Source organism: Cornus florida, unplaced genomic scaffold (assembly GCF_030987335.1).
Source record: "Cornus florida cultivar Cherokee Brave unplaced genomic scaffold, ASM3098733v1 CherokeeBrave_3.0.0_Hap2_Chr09, whole genome shotgun sequence".
Classification (NCBI taxonomy): Eukaryota; Viridiplantae; Streptophyta; class Magnoliopsida; order Cornales; family Cornaceae; genus Cornus; species Cornus florida.
Genome location: NW_026775579.1, coordinates 39044291 through 39061081, shown reverse-complemented (window position 1 = coordinate 39061081; position 16791 = coordinate 39044291). Strand labels below are relative to the sequence as shown.

General features: G+C 34.6%; 1 protein-coding gene across 7 annotated transcripts in view; it reads right to left on the bottom strand.

Moving 5' to 3' along the window:
* The window catches only part of LOC132273706 (probable protein phosphatase 2C 15), a 30693-nt gene extending 14119 nt beyond the window's left edge, over positions 1 to 16574 (bottom strand). For 5 of the 7 annotated variants that reach the window (XM_059774740.1, XM_059774742.1, XM_059774744.1 and 2 more), the window contains exons 1-4: positions 16239 to 16574; positions 2572 to 3306; positions 2196 to 2468; positions 419 to 708 (exon numbers count right to left, since the gene is read on the bottom strand). In XM_059774740.1, coding sequence (XP_059630723.1) covers positions 419 to 640 — 222 coding nt within the window. In that variant the 5' untranslated portion in view covers positions 641 to 708; positions 2196 to 2468; positions 2572 to 3306; positions 16239 to 16574. Of the gene's footprint in view, positions 1 to 418; positions 709 to 2195; positions 3307 to 16238 lie in introns of all 7 variants that reach the window. The other 2 variants (XM_059774741.1, XM_059774739.1) reach the window with 2 other exon arrangements.
* Between the last annotated feature and the right edge of the window lie 217 nt (positions 16575 to 16791).

The following is a 16791-nucleotide window of genomic DNA, read 5'->3' as shown; positions in this document are numbered from 1 at the left end:
TACCAGAATTTACCACTAGGGTATACAGGTACACCTTATGATCTGGAATAAAAGATATTCATGGTAAACTCTAGAAACAATATTCAACAATAAATACTTTCTAAAAAATTGACAAAATAAGAAAGAAAATTATTAAGAGACCATGGACATGCTTGCCTGTATTCCCTTTGCAAAGAATAATTTGCCCGAAACAATCAACGAATTTGGAAGCACATAGATTTAATTTACTAACAGAACCTGCAACATAGTTGAATCATTTGTCCATAGGCTAAGCACCTCTTCCAATCAGAAGTAAATCGACTTTCAATGAAATTAAGACAGGGAATTGAACAAGAGATAGAGAGAAAATTCTAATGCATGTTCCTAACTCATTGCACTGTGGATTCAACAGAAGATGAGCAATATTGAGACTACATACCGCAAATACAGAATATGCAGATGATGGATTTCCGGGAATTCTCTGGCAATCCGTCTTCATCATAAAATAATCCTCCCCTTTCCTAGACTGAGCTGCATTCCTATATCTCACTGTCGGCTTCTCCATCTTCTCATTTTTCATTTCTCTACGGATCAATGCAGCTAGAGGCACAAGGCTGTGATCACGACGACTATGATGATGCCTCTCTTCACTCAACCCCATACCTAAACGACCAACACCTCCTGTTCAGTTGATTCAAGCTTCTTTGCTTCGTTCAGTTTTAGAACAGCCTACAAAATTACATGATGCAATGGACACATCAAACATCCCATATTGTTAAAAGACACTCACCTTTATTTTACTTCTTTATTGTCATACAGGAAGAATTATACATGTGTGTCATACAGAAATTCTCTAGCGATGGCAGCCAATACCACAAATTCAACTACAGTACATAAGATATAAAGAAGATATACCTTCATGAAATCTTGGTAGTGTTAGACCGCCTAAAGGTTAGGAGTTGATTTTTCTCTACACATTACTGTTAGTTTTAAATTATACCAATTACTATCAAATATCTAATTAGATTAGACCTGAGAGATATAGACCTTGAAAGGGTTTTGCTAATTGTGCATGAAAACTAAGTGAAATGAAAATGAAGAGTAGTATTAATGATGTTTCAAATGAGTGCAGATGATCCCCTATGTTGCCTAAACATTAATCAGTCACTGTGACACTGAATTCACTAGGCCATTTCCAAACGCTCGAGTTGTGCTCAAAGCATGATCTACAATAGCATATAATTAAATAAAAATCAACAGGACACTTTTTAATTCTTTTTTTAAATTTTTTTTTTTTTTGGTACACTTTTTACTTATTCACTACTAGTTTATTTCCAATTTTCTACAATAGCATATAATGCATTTAGTAATGGTAATTTTAAGACAAATACAAAGACAATTTGGTGACTAGAACCACCTAGTCAAAATGCAAATGCAAGCCAACCCCGGTCAAGATATACTCTTGGGCAGTATCTTTACTATTCAATAGTCTACACGCTGAGAATAGACTTCCAGTCCAACCAAAAAAAAAAGATCAGGCAATATCTTAACCCAAAGCAAGAAAAATACCAATTTGGTGACTAGAACCACCTATTCATTCTCTTATTTTCAAATTTACTCCATACGAATATTTGATCCAAGTTAAACTCAAAAAACCTCAGCAAGTACTATTTAATTAATACCAATATTATTGTATTCTGCAAGTTTCCTGTTTAGATCGATTAAAAACTAGAAAATACCAATATCAAAGTCAGCTGACCAAGACGAAACTTGTGACCTCCTTCATAAACCCAATCACTTACAACTCACAAATACCAAAGTAAACTATCAACCCTAATGAGGTGAAATGTTATGACAATTCAATGAATTTGTGAGTAAACTAGTGTTGTTCATATTATTAGAGAGAGAGATCTGTAACTGAACTTGCTTGAAGTAATTATTCAGAGATATTTGCGATCAAACCTAAGTTCTATGAGGAAAATGAACAGAGAAAAAAGAAGTTAAAACTTTGGACTGTTACATTCATTTGGTTCGACAGAAAAGGAGAAGGAAAGAGATTTCAACAAAATTCTCAAGATAGATAAAATTTGAAGCAGAGTTGTAAAATCAGCTTCAAACTCTTAGAAAGCTAGGGTCTGGGTTTCTAATAATATTAACATAAATCCCCAATTAAAGCATGAAATCCAACAAAAACAAGCAATAGTGATGGAATTTACCTGCAAGTGGATAGACTGATTAATGAACTCAACAATTTGGTTTGGATTTCTCTTTGAATTACAATAGAAACTCTGGATTGAAAATGGAAAATAAGCTCTCAAATTGAAATTTTTTCACATGGAGTGAGAGAAAGTGATGTGATCAGTTGATTGAGAATGGAGCGAGAGTAAGTTCATAACCTAGAGCGAGAGTAACTTTAATTGTATTTTCTCCCAATCTTCATCCCCCAAAGTTTACCCTAGAAGAGAATAGATCTGATGCATATGATCGAGCTGTAAAAAACACAGAGACAGAAAAAGGAAAAAAAAAAAATCTCAGTGAACAAAAAGAAAAAAAAAAATTAATAATAAAATCTCAGTACCTAAAGAAACAAACCTGGACGATCTGATGAGCTTGAGGGAAGAGTGAAAGGAGAGAGAAAGGGAGGCATCTTGCGACTATGAGGGAAGACTGGAAGAGTGATGGTAGAGAGAGAGGCCTCCGGTGTAGTACAGAGTGATTGTAGAGAGACAAAGGAGGTGTCTGTTGGATGTTCTAGAGAGAAGACTCGTATTGGGAGTTCGGTAAGGGTCAGTTTGGTGCAATGCAAAACGGAGGAAAGGAAAGGAACAGAGAGAGGGGGGCAAGCTTGAGAGTTGAGAGACAGCGGGCAAGCAGCTGAAGCTTGCAAGTGTTGGAACATCGGGCAATGGAAACCGAAAGATATGGGTTTTGATTTTTTGAACAATCTGAAAATGATATGGGGATTTTGATATAGGTAATAGGTTTTCAACTTTTCATTCTCTATGGGTTTTGAACAGAGAGAGAGAGAGAGAGAGAGAGAGAGAGAGAGAGAGAGAGGTTCTTTTCTATTAGATTAGTATTATATTAGTATTAGTTAGTGATCCTGGCTTAGTGAGTCCTTTCTTCTGTGATGAACTGTTAGCACCAATCCTACATTTTGTCTCTGCGGACCGAGGAGAAAGGGGGCTCGGCAGGAAGAGGATTCTACCATGAGAGACGCAAGGTCAACCTCTTCCAAATATACAACATGGATTCTGGCTATGCAATGTAGTTGGACTCTCGTGTCGATCCGAAAGAATCATCCTTTCCACGGAGGTAAATCTTTGCCTGCTAGGCAAGAGGATAGCAAGTTAAAAATTCTGTCTCGGTAGGACATGTATTTCTATTACTATGAAATTCATAAATGAAGTAATTAATGTTGGGGTTACCATTATTCCTTTTGTAGTGAGGGCAAGTTCAGAGTTGAGAATGAGAATAGAGAAGGAGGTTTGGGGTGGGCATGCTTATTATATAGGCAAAAACCCAATGAGATGTATGGAAAACTGTTTTTTAGTTAGAAGCATATAAGGAAACTGAATAAGTGTATGGATCAAATCTTCATCAAACGACGTCGTCCTCCTTCTCTAATATCAATATTTACTTGGTCTTTCAAAGAAATCTAACCGTACAAATGTGGCTCAGATTTGATCCGACAATCAGTCTGTTTTTAGAGAAAAACAAAATGCTAATTAATAAAGAATAAGTACACAAAGAGATGAATGGTAGATATGCCATAATCCTATTAGAGAAGGTGGTGTACAAATATATTCGATTGTATGTGATACTACACTCTAACGAAACTTCCTAGCAAAGATACTTATATACATAGAAAGTAGTATAAATAAATAAAACATTTAGTCCCAAAAATATCGGATTCTTAATTGTGTGGTCTGAGATTTGATCTGACCGTTGGTGTTTCATTCTCGGAGAAAACTCCTCACAAATTGGTCGGTGCAAGAAAAAGGAAACCAAATAATTAAATATGTGAACAATGAATATACAAAAGATTCTTGGTCAACTCTATCCATAACAAGGAAAATGGTAATAATATCTTGTACGCTATTTTATTTTTATTTTTGTTAGTTTGACACAACTCTAATATGATCAAGTTATGTTTAAAATCTGATTGAATCATATTACCAAAAAAAAAAAAAATCAAAATCACGTTGTTTTGTGTTTAGTTGTGTTCTAACATTCTGAATTATCCAACAAATTCAAACATAAGTGATATGTGTTATCTCTATATTATAAGTAATTGAGTTTGGACCACCATAAGTAAGTGCCACTTTATACAAAATCATAATAAATATAAATTCATAAAAAATATCGAAAGACAGTATTATTTTTAAGTCTCACAATACACAACTTTTAAACGTGTGTGTGTGTGTTTAAACTTTATACATTACGAAGATATTACTAAGTTTTGTCTAAGGTGAAGAAGCATCAACTGCTCATATCCTAAGTTGTCATTATCAATATTTGCTCTGATGAAGCTTCTTTTCTTAAAAAAAAAAAATAGTATTACTCCGTATTAATGAAAGGGTAAAGTGGGTGTCAGCGCCAACTCTCACCAACCAAGGGCAACCTAAGAAAAACAAAACCATGTTATTTACTCCCTCCGTCCCAATTTTAGCACATCCCAATTTTAGTGTCGCCTTTGGTAACCGTGACTCACACTAAAGGACACTAAAATTGGGACGGAGGGAGTACTACTCCTTAAAAAGAAATCACTAGCGAATTGCCACGCAAACAATTAGATGCCACGTGGAGGTCCATTACGAAAATGAGGTCCATCGATTTGTGGAGATAAAGTGGGCCCATTTAACGTTGGTGTGTTGCTAGGCATTCCAAATACACGTAAGAGCAACCAGTGTGCTTGGCACACATTATCTATCTACTTAAAGCAAAGTGGAGTGACACATGGCATATTTTAATAAAATATGATAAATGGCACTCTATTTTTTTGGTTCCATGGTGTGCAGCTCAGTGTTTGATTATCTACTTTACTATTTTAATTTGTTTTAATGAGGTTTAGAAATCAAAGTGAGAGAGAATGGTGTGTGGGACCACAAAAAGTAACAAATGGTTCTCTATTTGGTTCTCTGACTGCAGACAATCCCATGGATAACCCATTGTGGGGACCACAAAAAGTTCAATTAATAAGAGCATCTGGGGCGCTACCAATTGTAGAGAGAGAGTGTGTCAGTGTAGAGAGAGAGTGTGTCAGTGTGGAGAGAGAGAGGGGCAGTATGCATTGATTATTGACTGCACTTTTTGTGGTCCCCACAATGGGTAATCCATGGGATTGTCTGCAGTCAGAGAACCAAATAGAGAACCATTTGTTACTTTTTGAGGTCCCACACATCATTCTCTCTCACTTTGATTTCTAAACCTCATTAAAACAAATTAAAATAGTAAAGTAGATAATCAAACACTGAGCTGCACACCATGGAACCAAAAAAATAGAGTGCCATGTTATCATATTTTATTAAAATATGCCATGTGTCACTCCACTTTGCTTTTAAGTAGATAGATAATGTGTGCCAAGCACACTGGTTGCTCTAATCAATGCATACCGCCCCTCTCTCTATACACTGACACACACTCTCTCTCTACAATTGGTAGCGCCCCAGATGCTCTAACTAATTAGACCCATGTGATATTTGCCCCAAAGCTCCACTTCCAATGTAGTAATCAACACGCAAAAGAGCAGACGCCATCATTGTTGTAGACGAAGTGATAACCATCAGACTTCGCAGGACACTGTGATGGCAAGCCGAGTTAAATAGGAGAGAGAAAAGGTAGAGAGAGAGAGTTGGTACGTTAAGTAATTGAGAGAGAGAGAGAGTTGGTATGGTGAGTCAAAAGAGGACGAGACAGAGAGTTGTTTTCACTTGAAGAAGCATCACCTCCATCTACACCACCACTGCTATCACTATTTGAAGAATTAAAAATGAGAATCAGGGTCATCAAATCCCCTCCTGCTTTTCGAAGCCACCAAATCGGATAAGTACCTTGTGGGGATGGACTGACCAGGACAGGTGTGCATATGTTCAAGTTAAATATATATTATTTGAAAATTAATGCCCTAAATTCAGGTTTTTTTTTTTTTTCTAAATCAACATTTCAGTTTGATTTTCCCGGTCCATTATCGATTCAATAGGATTTTTGTCCACAGCTATTACCCACTAAGACTTATGTCAGGAATGTAATTATTGAAACACACAAGGGATAGGACCGTAAAGATAGCATAGACTGTAAAGATTCTGCATTGGAGTGATGATGATAGAGAGAGAGAGAGGAGAGAATGCTCTCTTGGATTTTGTGATTTCTAGTATAAATAATAGAAAATAAATAGTTTTTTATATATATTTTTTTATTTTTTAATGTTTAGCATTGGATGATAAGTGATATCACTTAAAATTTTACTTTATTTTAAGAGTTACTTACTATTTTGAGTAATAAATTGGTTATCAAATAAAGAGTAATAAAAAGTGATCATTAAAGGAGATGTTGCAATAATTTTTCTTTAATTGATCTTATTGAGCTTGAACCTTTATTCAGTATTTAATGAGTTATCTATGTTCTTATATGCATTTTAAACAACTAATGTAGTACATGATTGCAAGATTTTTGAGCAATTCTCCTCTGATTAAACAGATTTATTTTTTTTTCCTAGCCCAATCCAATTTTCCATTAGGACCACTCCAATCTTCTGTATTATTGTAGGCAAATTTGAATTTGATTCCATGTGTTTTTTATAGTAGACTACTGACATGGTCTATGCCTCAACTTAATTATTCATATCCTACCTAAAACCATTAATTGTAATTCAAAATACATGGAATCAAATTTAAATCTACTTACAATAATGTCATTGACATCTTTTCATCTCTCTATCATAAAATCTATGTGTTTTGAGTCAGATGATACAATTAATGATTTTAGGGAGGATACGAATAATTGAGTAGGAATCAAATTTTCTTGTATGTGATATTAGATCACGCCAAATATGGGTTTTATATGAAGAATCCATGTGTTTTAAGAGTTGCTTACAATTTTGAGTAATATTCAAATTGGTTATCAAATAAAGAGTAATAAAAAGTGATTATTAAAGGAGATGTTGCAATAATTTTTATTTAATTGATCTTATTGAGCTCGAACCTTTATTTAGTATTTAATGAGTTACCTATGTTCTTATATGCATTTTAAACTACTAATGTAGTACATGATTGCAAGATTTTTGAGCAATTCTCCTCTGATTAAACAGATTTATTTATTTTTCCTAGTCCAATCCAATTTCCCATTAGGACCACTCCAATCGTTCTGTATTATTGCAGGCAAATTTAAATTTGATTCTATGTGTTTTTTATAGTAGACTACTGACATGGTCTATGCCTCAACTCAATTATTCATATCTTATCTAAACCATTAATTGTAACTCAATACACATGAAATCAAATTCAAATCTGCCTACAATAATGTCATTGATATCTTTCCATCTCTCTATCATAAACTCCATGTGTTTTGAATCTAGTGATACAATTAATGATTTTAGGTAAGATATGAATAATTGAGTAGGAATCAAATTTTCTTGTATGTGATATCAGATCCAAATATGGGTTTTATATGAATAATCCATGTGTTTTAAGAGTTACTTACTATTTTGAGTAATATGCAAATTGGTTATCAAATAAAGAGTAATAAAAAGTGATCATTAAAGGAGATGTTGTAATAATTTTTTTTTAATTGATCATATTAAGCTTGAACCTTTATTCAGTATTTAATGAGTTATCTATGTTTTTATATGCATTTTAAACTACTAATGTAGTACATGATTGCAAGATTTATGAGCAATTCTCCTCTGATTAAACAGATTTTTTTTTTTTTTTTCCTAGCCCAATCCAATTTCCCATTAGGACCACTCCAATTTTTTGTATATACTTTTTATATCTTTTTTCTTTTCTTTTTTGTTGGTGGTCAAGGGAAAGAATCTTCTAAAAAGTTAAGTCTTATGAAAAACAATCAGACCCTTCCACCTCTATCATTCCTAAAGCATGTCTTCTCTTACAGGAGACTACTGACATGGTGACATGGTCTATGCCTCAACTCAATTATTCATATCCTATCATAAACCATTAATTGTATCACCAGACTCAAAACACATAGAATCAAATTCAAATCTGCCTACAATAATGTCAGAGATATCTTTCCATCTCTCTGTCATAAAATCAATAATTGATTTTATGACAGAGAGATGGAAAGATATCTCTGACATTATTTTAAATTTTTAATCAAGAAAAAATTAGGTCTTATAGGATTTTTGTTTTTTTGTGTGGGAAAGTGGTTAGCAAAGCAACAGAGCTAGAGCTAGTGCCATTGATAACATACGTACTTTCTTTGACCAAATAATTGCAAAAGGTAAAAAAAAAATTCAAATTTCTTTCACCACATCAATCCATGACCAATACCAACATAAAATTTTAGGGTTATTTTCACTGACATTCCCTCAGGTTTGGCCAAATATCACCCTCAAATATCTTTTGAAAAAAACTATCACTCACACTATAAACTTTTGTTCCATTTTTCACACACACCCAAACCGTTACATGCACAGTTCTGACACGATGTAAAATGACTTAAATACCCTTTGACTATGTCAAATAACTCTTTAGTCTAAAATAATTGGGTAAAGACTAAAGTACCCCAAAATATTTTGTAAATTTACAAATTATATTACTTCGTATATATTTTTATTTTATTGTTTCTCATATATATATATATATATATAATATGTCCTCAAAACTCCATAGAGATTTAGATATTTGCAGTGCTTCACTGAATAAGTCGAATGAACATGTCAAATCAATAAAACGGTGAAGGGATTTAGGAAATCGGTGAAAGGGTTTGAAACGGTGCATGTTGGGTTTTTTTTATTTGTTTGGCCGGTGAGCTTGAGGTTAAAGATGAAGCTGTGGAACAAGGGATGGGAGAGGGGTGGCGACTGGACAAAATTCAATGCAATCCATTGAAAAATGAGTAATCACTAAGAGAAAAACTCAAAAAATTCTCAAACTTACCTTCTGAAATTCAAAAAAGCACTCAAATCCCCTCTTCCTCCAATGAGAAACTCTGAAAACCTACAAAAGCACTACCAATTTCCTCTTACTCCTCACTGTAAATTCTCACTTTCTCTCACTACACTGTATATATATATATTTATTTAAATTGAGAGAACCCAAGATCAATACAAGCAGATATATACCCACACAACATACGCAATATTGAGAACGAAAAATGGATTGTTTGTCACCAGAGGAGCTGATACTCGTGAACCACAAATCCAAAGGGATTGACCACGTGATGATCAACTGATTCAAGTCGTTGAACTCACGGATGAAGTCGATGATGACGAATTTGGCAACGGCAATCAAAGCAATGGACGCCAACGCCGACAACGCGGTGCGAGTCGTGGTGCTTTCCGGGTTGGGCTAGGCATCTGCTTTGGCATGGACCGGGTGTGTGGGTGGTAGTGGTGGGTGGGTGTAATAACATGGGTATAATGGTCATTTAAATAACCTGATATTTTAGAATAAATGTGATTAAAAAATTAGGGTCAAAGTTGTATTTTCACATATTTTTAACGGAGATTTCGACGGAAAACTAAAAATTGACCTAAGTGATACTTATTTTCGAAAGATTTTTGAAGGTGATATTTAGCCAAACCTGAGGGGATGTCAGTAAAATTAACCCAAAATTTTAATTACAGAGAGAGAAGGAAATACGAGGGTGGTGTTCTCAATCTTCACGTGATGGAGAGAGAAAATTTCAAGAAAAATGTTTCTTGATTTCAAATTTCTTGTAAATTGGTGCTTCAATAATGACATTTTCTTTGGAGAGAGAGAGAGAGACAGGAAGAGGAAAAAAGATACTCGTACTAAAGAGACGGAAGAGGTAGATGCAGCGAGAGAAAAAGTCAAAGATTTACAAAGAAAAGGCTAAGATTTTTTCACAGAAGAGAGAGAAAAAGCACATGCCCTCTGCACTTCCATTGCTCTTTTACACAAAAGAGAGAGAAAAAGCTATTCGGATATCTTACAATATGTACCACACATTAATGATATATATACTATATTTTCATTATTTAACCATTTCTAATTTAATTTAATGGATCTAATTTAATTTAATGGTGTCCACAGACACCTCGCACAAGAAAACCAGAAAATAAAAGATAAAAGGAAGATTACATTGGTAAGATTTTTAACTAATAAAATGATTTATTTTAAAAATTCACTTTTAATTTTAATTGAATTAAGTAAAATCTATCTATCTAAATAATTTTAAAATATTTAGATGATCCATCCATGTTATCCATAGGGTGTGTTTGGTTAGATAGGATTTAGTTTGCAAAACAAGAATTACAGAGCTTGATTAGTTGATTTAGAAAGAAAAAAATTAAAAACAAAACCCATACATACAAGTTAGCAGTTGCAGAGCGAGAGGGGGGGCAAGCGTGAGAGTTAATAGGTTTTGAACTTTTGATTCTTGTAGGCATATAGATTTTGTAGTTTGCAGTTGCAGAGAGAGAGAGAGGGGGAGGGGGCAAGTTCAGAGTTGAGAACGAGAATAGAGATAGAGGTTTGGGTTGGGCATGCCATTTATATAGGCAAAAACCCAATGACATGTATGGAAAACTGTTTTTTAGTTAGGGGATATAAGAAAACTGAATAAGTGTATGAATCAAATCTTCATCAAACGACGTCGTCTTCCTTCTCTAATATCGATATTTACTTGGTCTTTCAAAGAAATCTAACCGTACAAATGTGGCTCAGATTTAATCCGACAGTCAGTTTGTTTTTAGAGACAAACAAAATACAATAATTAATAAAGAATAAGTACACAAAGAGATGAATGGTAGATATACCATAATCTTATTAGAGATGGTGTATTCAGTTGTATGTGATACTACACTCTCAAGAAACTTCCTAGCAAAGATACTTGTATACATAGAAAGTAGTATAAATAAATAAAACATTTAGTCCCAAAAATATCGGATTCTTAATTGTGTGGCTGAGATTTGATCTAACCGTTGGTGTTTCATTCTCGGACAAAACTCCTCACAAATTGGTCGGTGCGAGAAAAAGGAAACCAAATAATTAAATATGTAAACAATGAATATACAAAGGGCAAATTACACAAAGGACCCCTCAGGTTTTCAACTTGTACATGTAGATAGAAGATGGCCACAATATAACAGAAAGGCCCAAATTAACTGTTTGTGGTTAGTGGATTGATATGAATTTACATTTTTGTCCTTAGAGTTAAACTATTTGTTTAATGAAAAAATGTAAAAAAAAAATTGTGCATTGTTAAAGTTACGGTTTTGCTCTTAACCCATCACCAAGCAAGGATTTTGGGTTTGTGGTCGCCGGCAAAGATGGATTTGCAACAACAGTCGTATTGAACCTCATCGAAGAGAGATGCAAACTGACCGTCCAGATAAACTGAACCACCAAACCTTCAAATCTGACCTTTCATCACCCACCTACAAACCGCTTGGGTTTGAATCAAAACTTGGTATGGATGGTGCCAGAGATTGCAACATCACTACAACACCAGTCTTGATTTGCAGGTGGCGGCCACAGGTTAACCAAATCGTCATCAATAAATCGATTTGCAGTAGTGGTGGCGACGACATAATTTCATGCCTTCAACACGCGCCGGTAACTACAAATCGCGTGCAGATGCTCGGCACGCCCCTCACACCGCGGCAGTCGTCTTCTTCCTCAGATCGCCAATTTTTTTCCTCCACATCGCTAAGGATGATTCTTGACTTCCATTCCCACCAAGTTCAGAGTACGATCCCATCTTTTTTCCATTAGCAGCGCGTTGTTGGTGGTGAGAGTTAGGGTTGGGTGATGGATGAGCAAAGGGGCGTTGCAGCGTTAGAGAAGAGAGTTAGGGTTGCAGCGTTGGTGAGGTGGGACTTGGGTGATGGACGAGCATGACTGATGGGTGGAGTTGAGGAGGGGTGAATTGGGGATGATGATGATGGTCTGCCGTCGCCAAAGCCAGATTCGTCTTGCCGTGCACTGCCGCAGTTCATCTACAGCTACAGCCGCCGCGAGTCATCCACGGCGATTCAATTCTACAGCCGTTCCGAGCCATCGCTGCATTTCACTGCCGAGAGTCCTTTTGCTCAGTGGTGTTGTCGTTGTTCGCGGCCGTGTGGTCGACCTGCCCACCACCGCCTATACCCGATAGGGACATTGAACATGCCAGAGCAACAGAAACACACTAGTCCAATAAGACCCACCTGAACAAGGGGTGAATTGTACCGGAACATAGATGATTTTCCGGCAACTTGGCTCGGCGTCGTCCCAACTTCTTCGTCTCCTTGGAAACGCATAATTCGATTGATGTGTTTAGAGAGAGAAAAGAGGAGTGATGTGGTAGGGAAGCCATGGGGTGTACCCAGGGGCAAAAATGAAACTTCCAAATATACAATATCTTTAATTTTTTTTATTAAAAATAAATATTTTAATTTTAAAGTCAGAAGTGTAAATTTATATTTATTTTTTGTGGTCAAGCAGTCAATATGCACCTTTGTGTAATATTGCTATAACTTCTATCTACATGCACAATATAGAAACCTCATGGGTGGTTTGTGTAATTTGTCCATATACAAAAGATTCTTTGTGTAATTTGCCCATATACAAAAGATTCTTTGTCAACTTTATCCATAACAAGGAAAATGGTAATAATATCTTGTACACTATTTTATTATTATTTTTATTTTTGTTTGTTTGACACAACTCTAATATAATCAAGTTATGTTTAAAATCTGATTGCATCATATTACCAAAAAAAAAAAAAAAAATCAAAATCTCATTGTTTTGTGTTAAGTTGTGTTCTAACATTCTGAATTATCCAACAAATTCAAACATAAGTGATATGTGTTACCTCTATGTTATAAGCAATTGAGTCTGGACCACCACAAGTAAGTGCCAATTTATACAAAATCATAATAAATATAAATTCATAAAAAATATCGAAAGACAGTATTATTTTTCAAGTCTCACAATACACAACTTTTAAATGTGTGTGTTTAAACTTTATACATTACGAAGATATTACTAATTTGGTCTAAGGTGAAGAAGCATCAAGGGCTCATATCCTAAGTTGTCATTATCAATATTTGCTATTATGAAGCTTCTTTTCTTTATAAATAAAAAAATAAATAGTATTACTCCGTATTAATGAAAGGGTAAAGTGGGTGTCAACGCCAACTCTCACCGACCAAGGGCAACCTAGGAAAAGCAACACCATGTTATTTACTACTCCCTCTGTCCCATTTTAGATGTCGCCTTCGGAAACCTTCGGGAACTATGACTCGTGAAAGGGTAAAGTGGGTGTCAGCGCCAACTCTCACCGACCAAGGGCAACCAGAGAAAAGCAACACCATGTTATTTACTACTCCCTCTGTCCCATTTTAGATGTCGCCTTCGGGAACTATGACTCATGTGAGTCACAGTTCCCGAATGCGACATCTAAAATGGGACGGAAGGAGTACTACTTCAAAAGAAATCGCTGGCGAATTGCCCCGCAAACAATTAGATGCCACGTGGAGGTCCATTACGAAAATGGGGTCCATCGATTTGTGGAGATAAAGTGGGCCCATTTAATGTTGGCATGTTGCTGGGCATTCCAAATACACATAACTAATTAAACCCATGTGATATTTGCCCCAAAGCTCCACTTCTGCCAATGTAGTAATCAACACGCAAAAGGGAAGACGCCATCACTGTTGCAAATGAAGTGATAACCATCTAACTTCGCAGGACACTGTGATGACCAGCCGAGTTATATAGGAGAGAGAAAATGTTAAGAGAGAGTTGGGTAAAGAGAGATATCAAAAGAAGCCACCAAATCGGATAAGTACCTTGTGGGAATGGACTGACCAGGGCTGGTGTGCATATATTCAAGTTAAATATATATTATTTGAAATTAAACACCCTAAATTCAAGTTTATTTTTTTTCTAAATCAACATCAGTTTGATTTTCCCAGTCCATTATCGATTCAATAGGGTTTTTGTCCACAGCTATTACCCACTAAGACTTATGGCAAGGAATGTAATTATTGAAACACATAAGGGATAGGACCGTAAAGATAGCATAGACTGTAAAGATTCTGCATTGGAGTGATGATGATAGAGGGAGAGAGAGAGAAGAGAATGCTCTCTTGGATTTTGTGATTTCTTATATAAATAATAGAAAATTAATAGTTTTTGATATATAATTTTTAATTTTTAATGTTTAGCATTCGATGATAAGTGATATCTATGTCACTTAAAATTTTACTTTATTTTAAGAGTTAGTTACTACTATTTTGAGTAATATTCAAATTGGTTATCAAATAAAGAGTAATAAAAAGTGATCATTAAAGGAGATGTTGCTGTTAATATATTATAGCACATTATATACACTATCTTCTAGTAGTACACCACCTTTGATAAGTAATAAAAAAAAAATGTGTGTTATGTCAATGGTGGTATGCTACATTGTCAATGGTGATGTGCTACATTATCAAATGTGGTGTACTACTAGAAGATAGTGTGTACAATGTACTATAAAATTCTAATAGTTGCAATAATTTTTCTTTAATTGATCTTATTGAGCTTGAACCTTTATTCAGTATTTAATGAGTTATCTATGTTCTTATATGCATTTTAAACTACTAATGCATTACATGATTGCAAGATTTTTGAGCAATTCTCCTCTGATTAAACAGATTTACTTTTTTTTCCTAGCCCAATCCAATTTCCCATTAGGACCGCTCCAATCTTCTGTATTATTGTAAGCAGATTTGAATTTGATTCAATGTGTTTTGAGTTTGATGATACAATTAATGATTTTAGGTAGGATATGAATAATTGAGTTGAGGCTACACCATGTCAGTAGTACATGATTGCAAGATTTTTGAGCAATTCTCCTCTGATTAAACAGATTTTTTTTTTTTTCCTAGCCCAATCCAATTTCCCATTAGTACCGCCCCAATCTTCTATATTATTGTAAGCAGATTTGAATTTGATTCCATGTGTTTTTTTTATAGTAGACTACTAACATCGTCTATGCCTCAACTCAATTATTCGTATCTTACCTAAAACCATTAATTATATCACCAGACTCAAAACACATGGAATCAGATTCAAATCTGCCTACAATAATGTATGAGGTATCTTTCCATCTCTCTATCATAAAATCAATTTCAAATCTGAATCAGATGATTCTTTCCCGTTCTAATCAATCATAATAATCCCTTCCCACTTTCCCACACAAAAAACAAAACTCCTATAAGACCTAATTTTTTCTTGGGGCCTGAGTAATAAGCAACAGAGCTAGTGCCATTGATAACATAGGTACTTTCTTTGACCAGATAATTGCGAAAGGTAAAAAGAAAATTCAAATTTCTTTAACCACATCATTCCATGACCAATACAATACAAAATTGTAGTAATTGCAGATGGGTTTATACACAGATAGAAGGAAATATAGTCTTCACGTGATGGAGTGAGACAAGATGAGACAGAAAAAAGAAATTTCAAATTTCAAGAAAAATGTTTCTTGATTTCAAATTTCTTTTAAATTGGTGCTTCAATAATGGCATTTTCTTTGGCGACAGAGAGAGAGACAGGAAGAGGAAAAAAGATACTCGTACTAAAGAGATGGAAGACGTAGATGTAGTACTGTATAGAGAGAAAAAGTCTAAAATTTACAGAGAAAAGGCTGAGATTGTTTCACAGAAGAGAGAAAAAGCTACTCGAATCTCTTACAATCTCTTACCACACATTAATGATATATATATATATATATATATATATATATATATATATACACACTATATTTTGATTATTTAACCATTTCTAATTTAATTCAATGGTGTCCACCCACACCGCGCACAAGAAAACCAGAAAATTAAAAGATAAAAGGAAAATTACATTGGTAAGAGTTTTAACTAATAAAATGATTTATTTTAAAAATTCACTTCTAATTTTAATTGAATTAAGTAAAATCTGTCTATCTAAATAATTTTAAAATATTTAGATGATCCATTCATGTTATCCATAGGGTGTGTTTCGTTAGATAGGATTTAGTTTGCAAAACAAGAATTACAGAGCTTGATTAGTTGATTTAGAAAAAAAAAAATTTTAAAAACTTACAAAGTTAGCAGTTGCAGAGAGAGGGGGGGCAAGCTTGAGAGTTGAGAGACGGCGGCTGAAGCTTGCGAACGGCGAACCCGAACTGGAACAGCGGGCGATGGAAACTGAAAGATACGAGTTTTTATTTTTTGAACAATCTGAAATTATATGCCGATATGGGGGTTTTGATATAGGTAATAGGTTTTGAACTTTTGATTCTTGCAGACAGATAGTTTAACTGGAACTTATGGGTTTTGAACTTCTGATTCTTGCAGATTTTGTAGTTTGCAGTTGCAGGGTGAGAGAGAGAGAGGCCAAGTTCAGAGTTGAGAACGAGAATAGAGATGGAGAGGCTGAACTGATTTGCCCTAAAAATACTGATATATATATATATATAGATATATATAGATATATTTTATATAGTCAAAAACAACTAACCCGTCAAATGGTCGAATTTTTGGGTCAAAAAATAAGTTTAATACTGGAGTTATAGGATTTGACTGATTTGACTCTAATACAGTGATAATGATATTATGTATTTAGAGTTTGACAAATTACAAAATTTATTATCAAA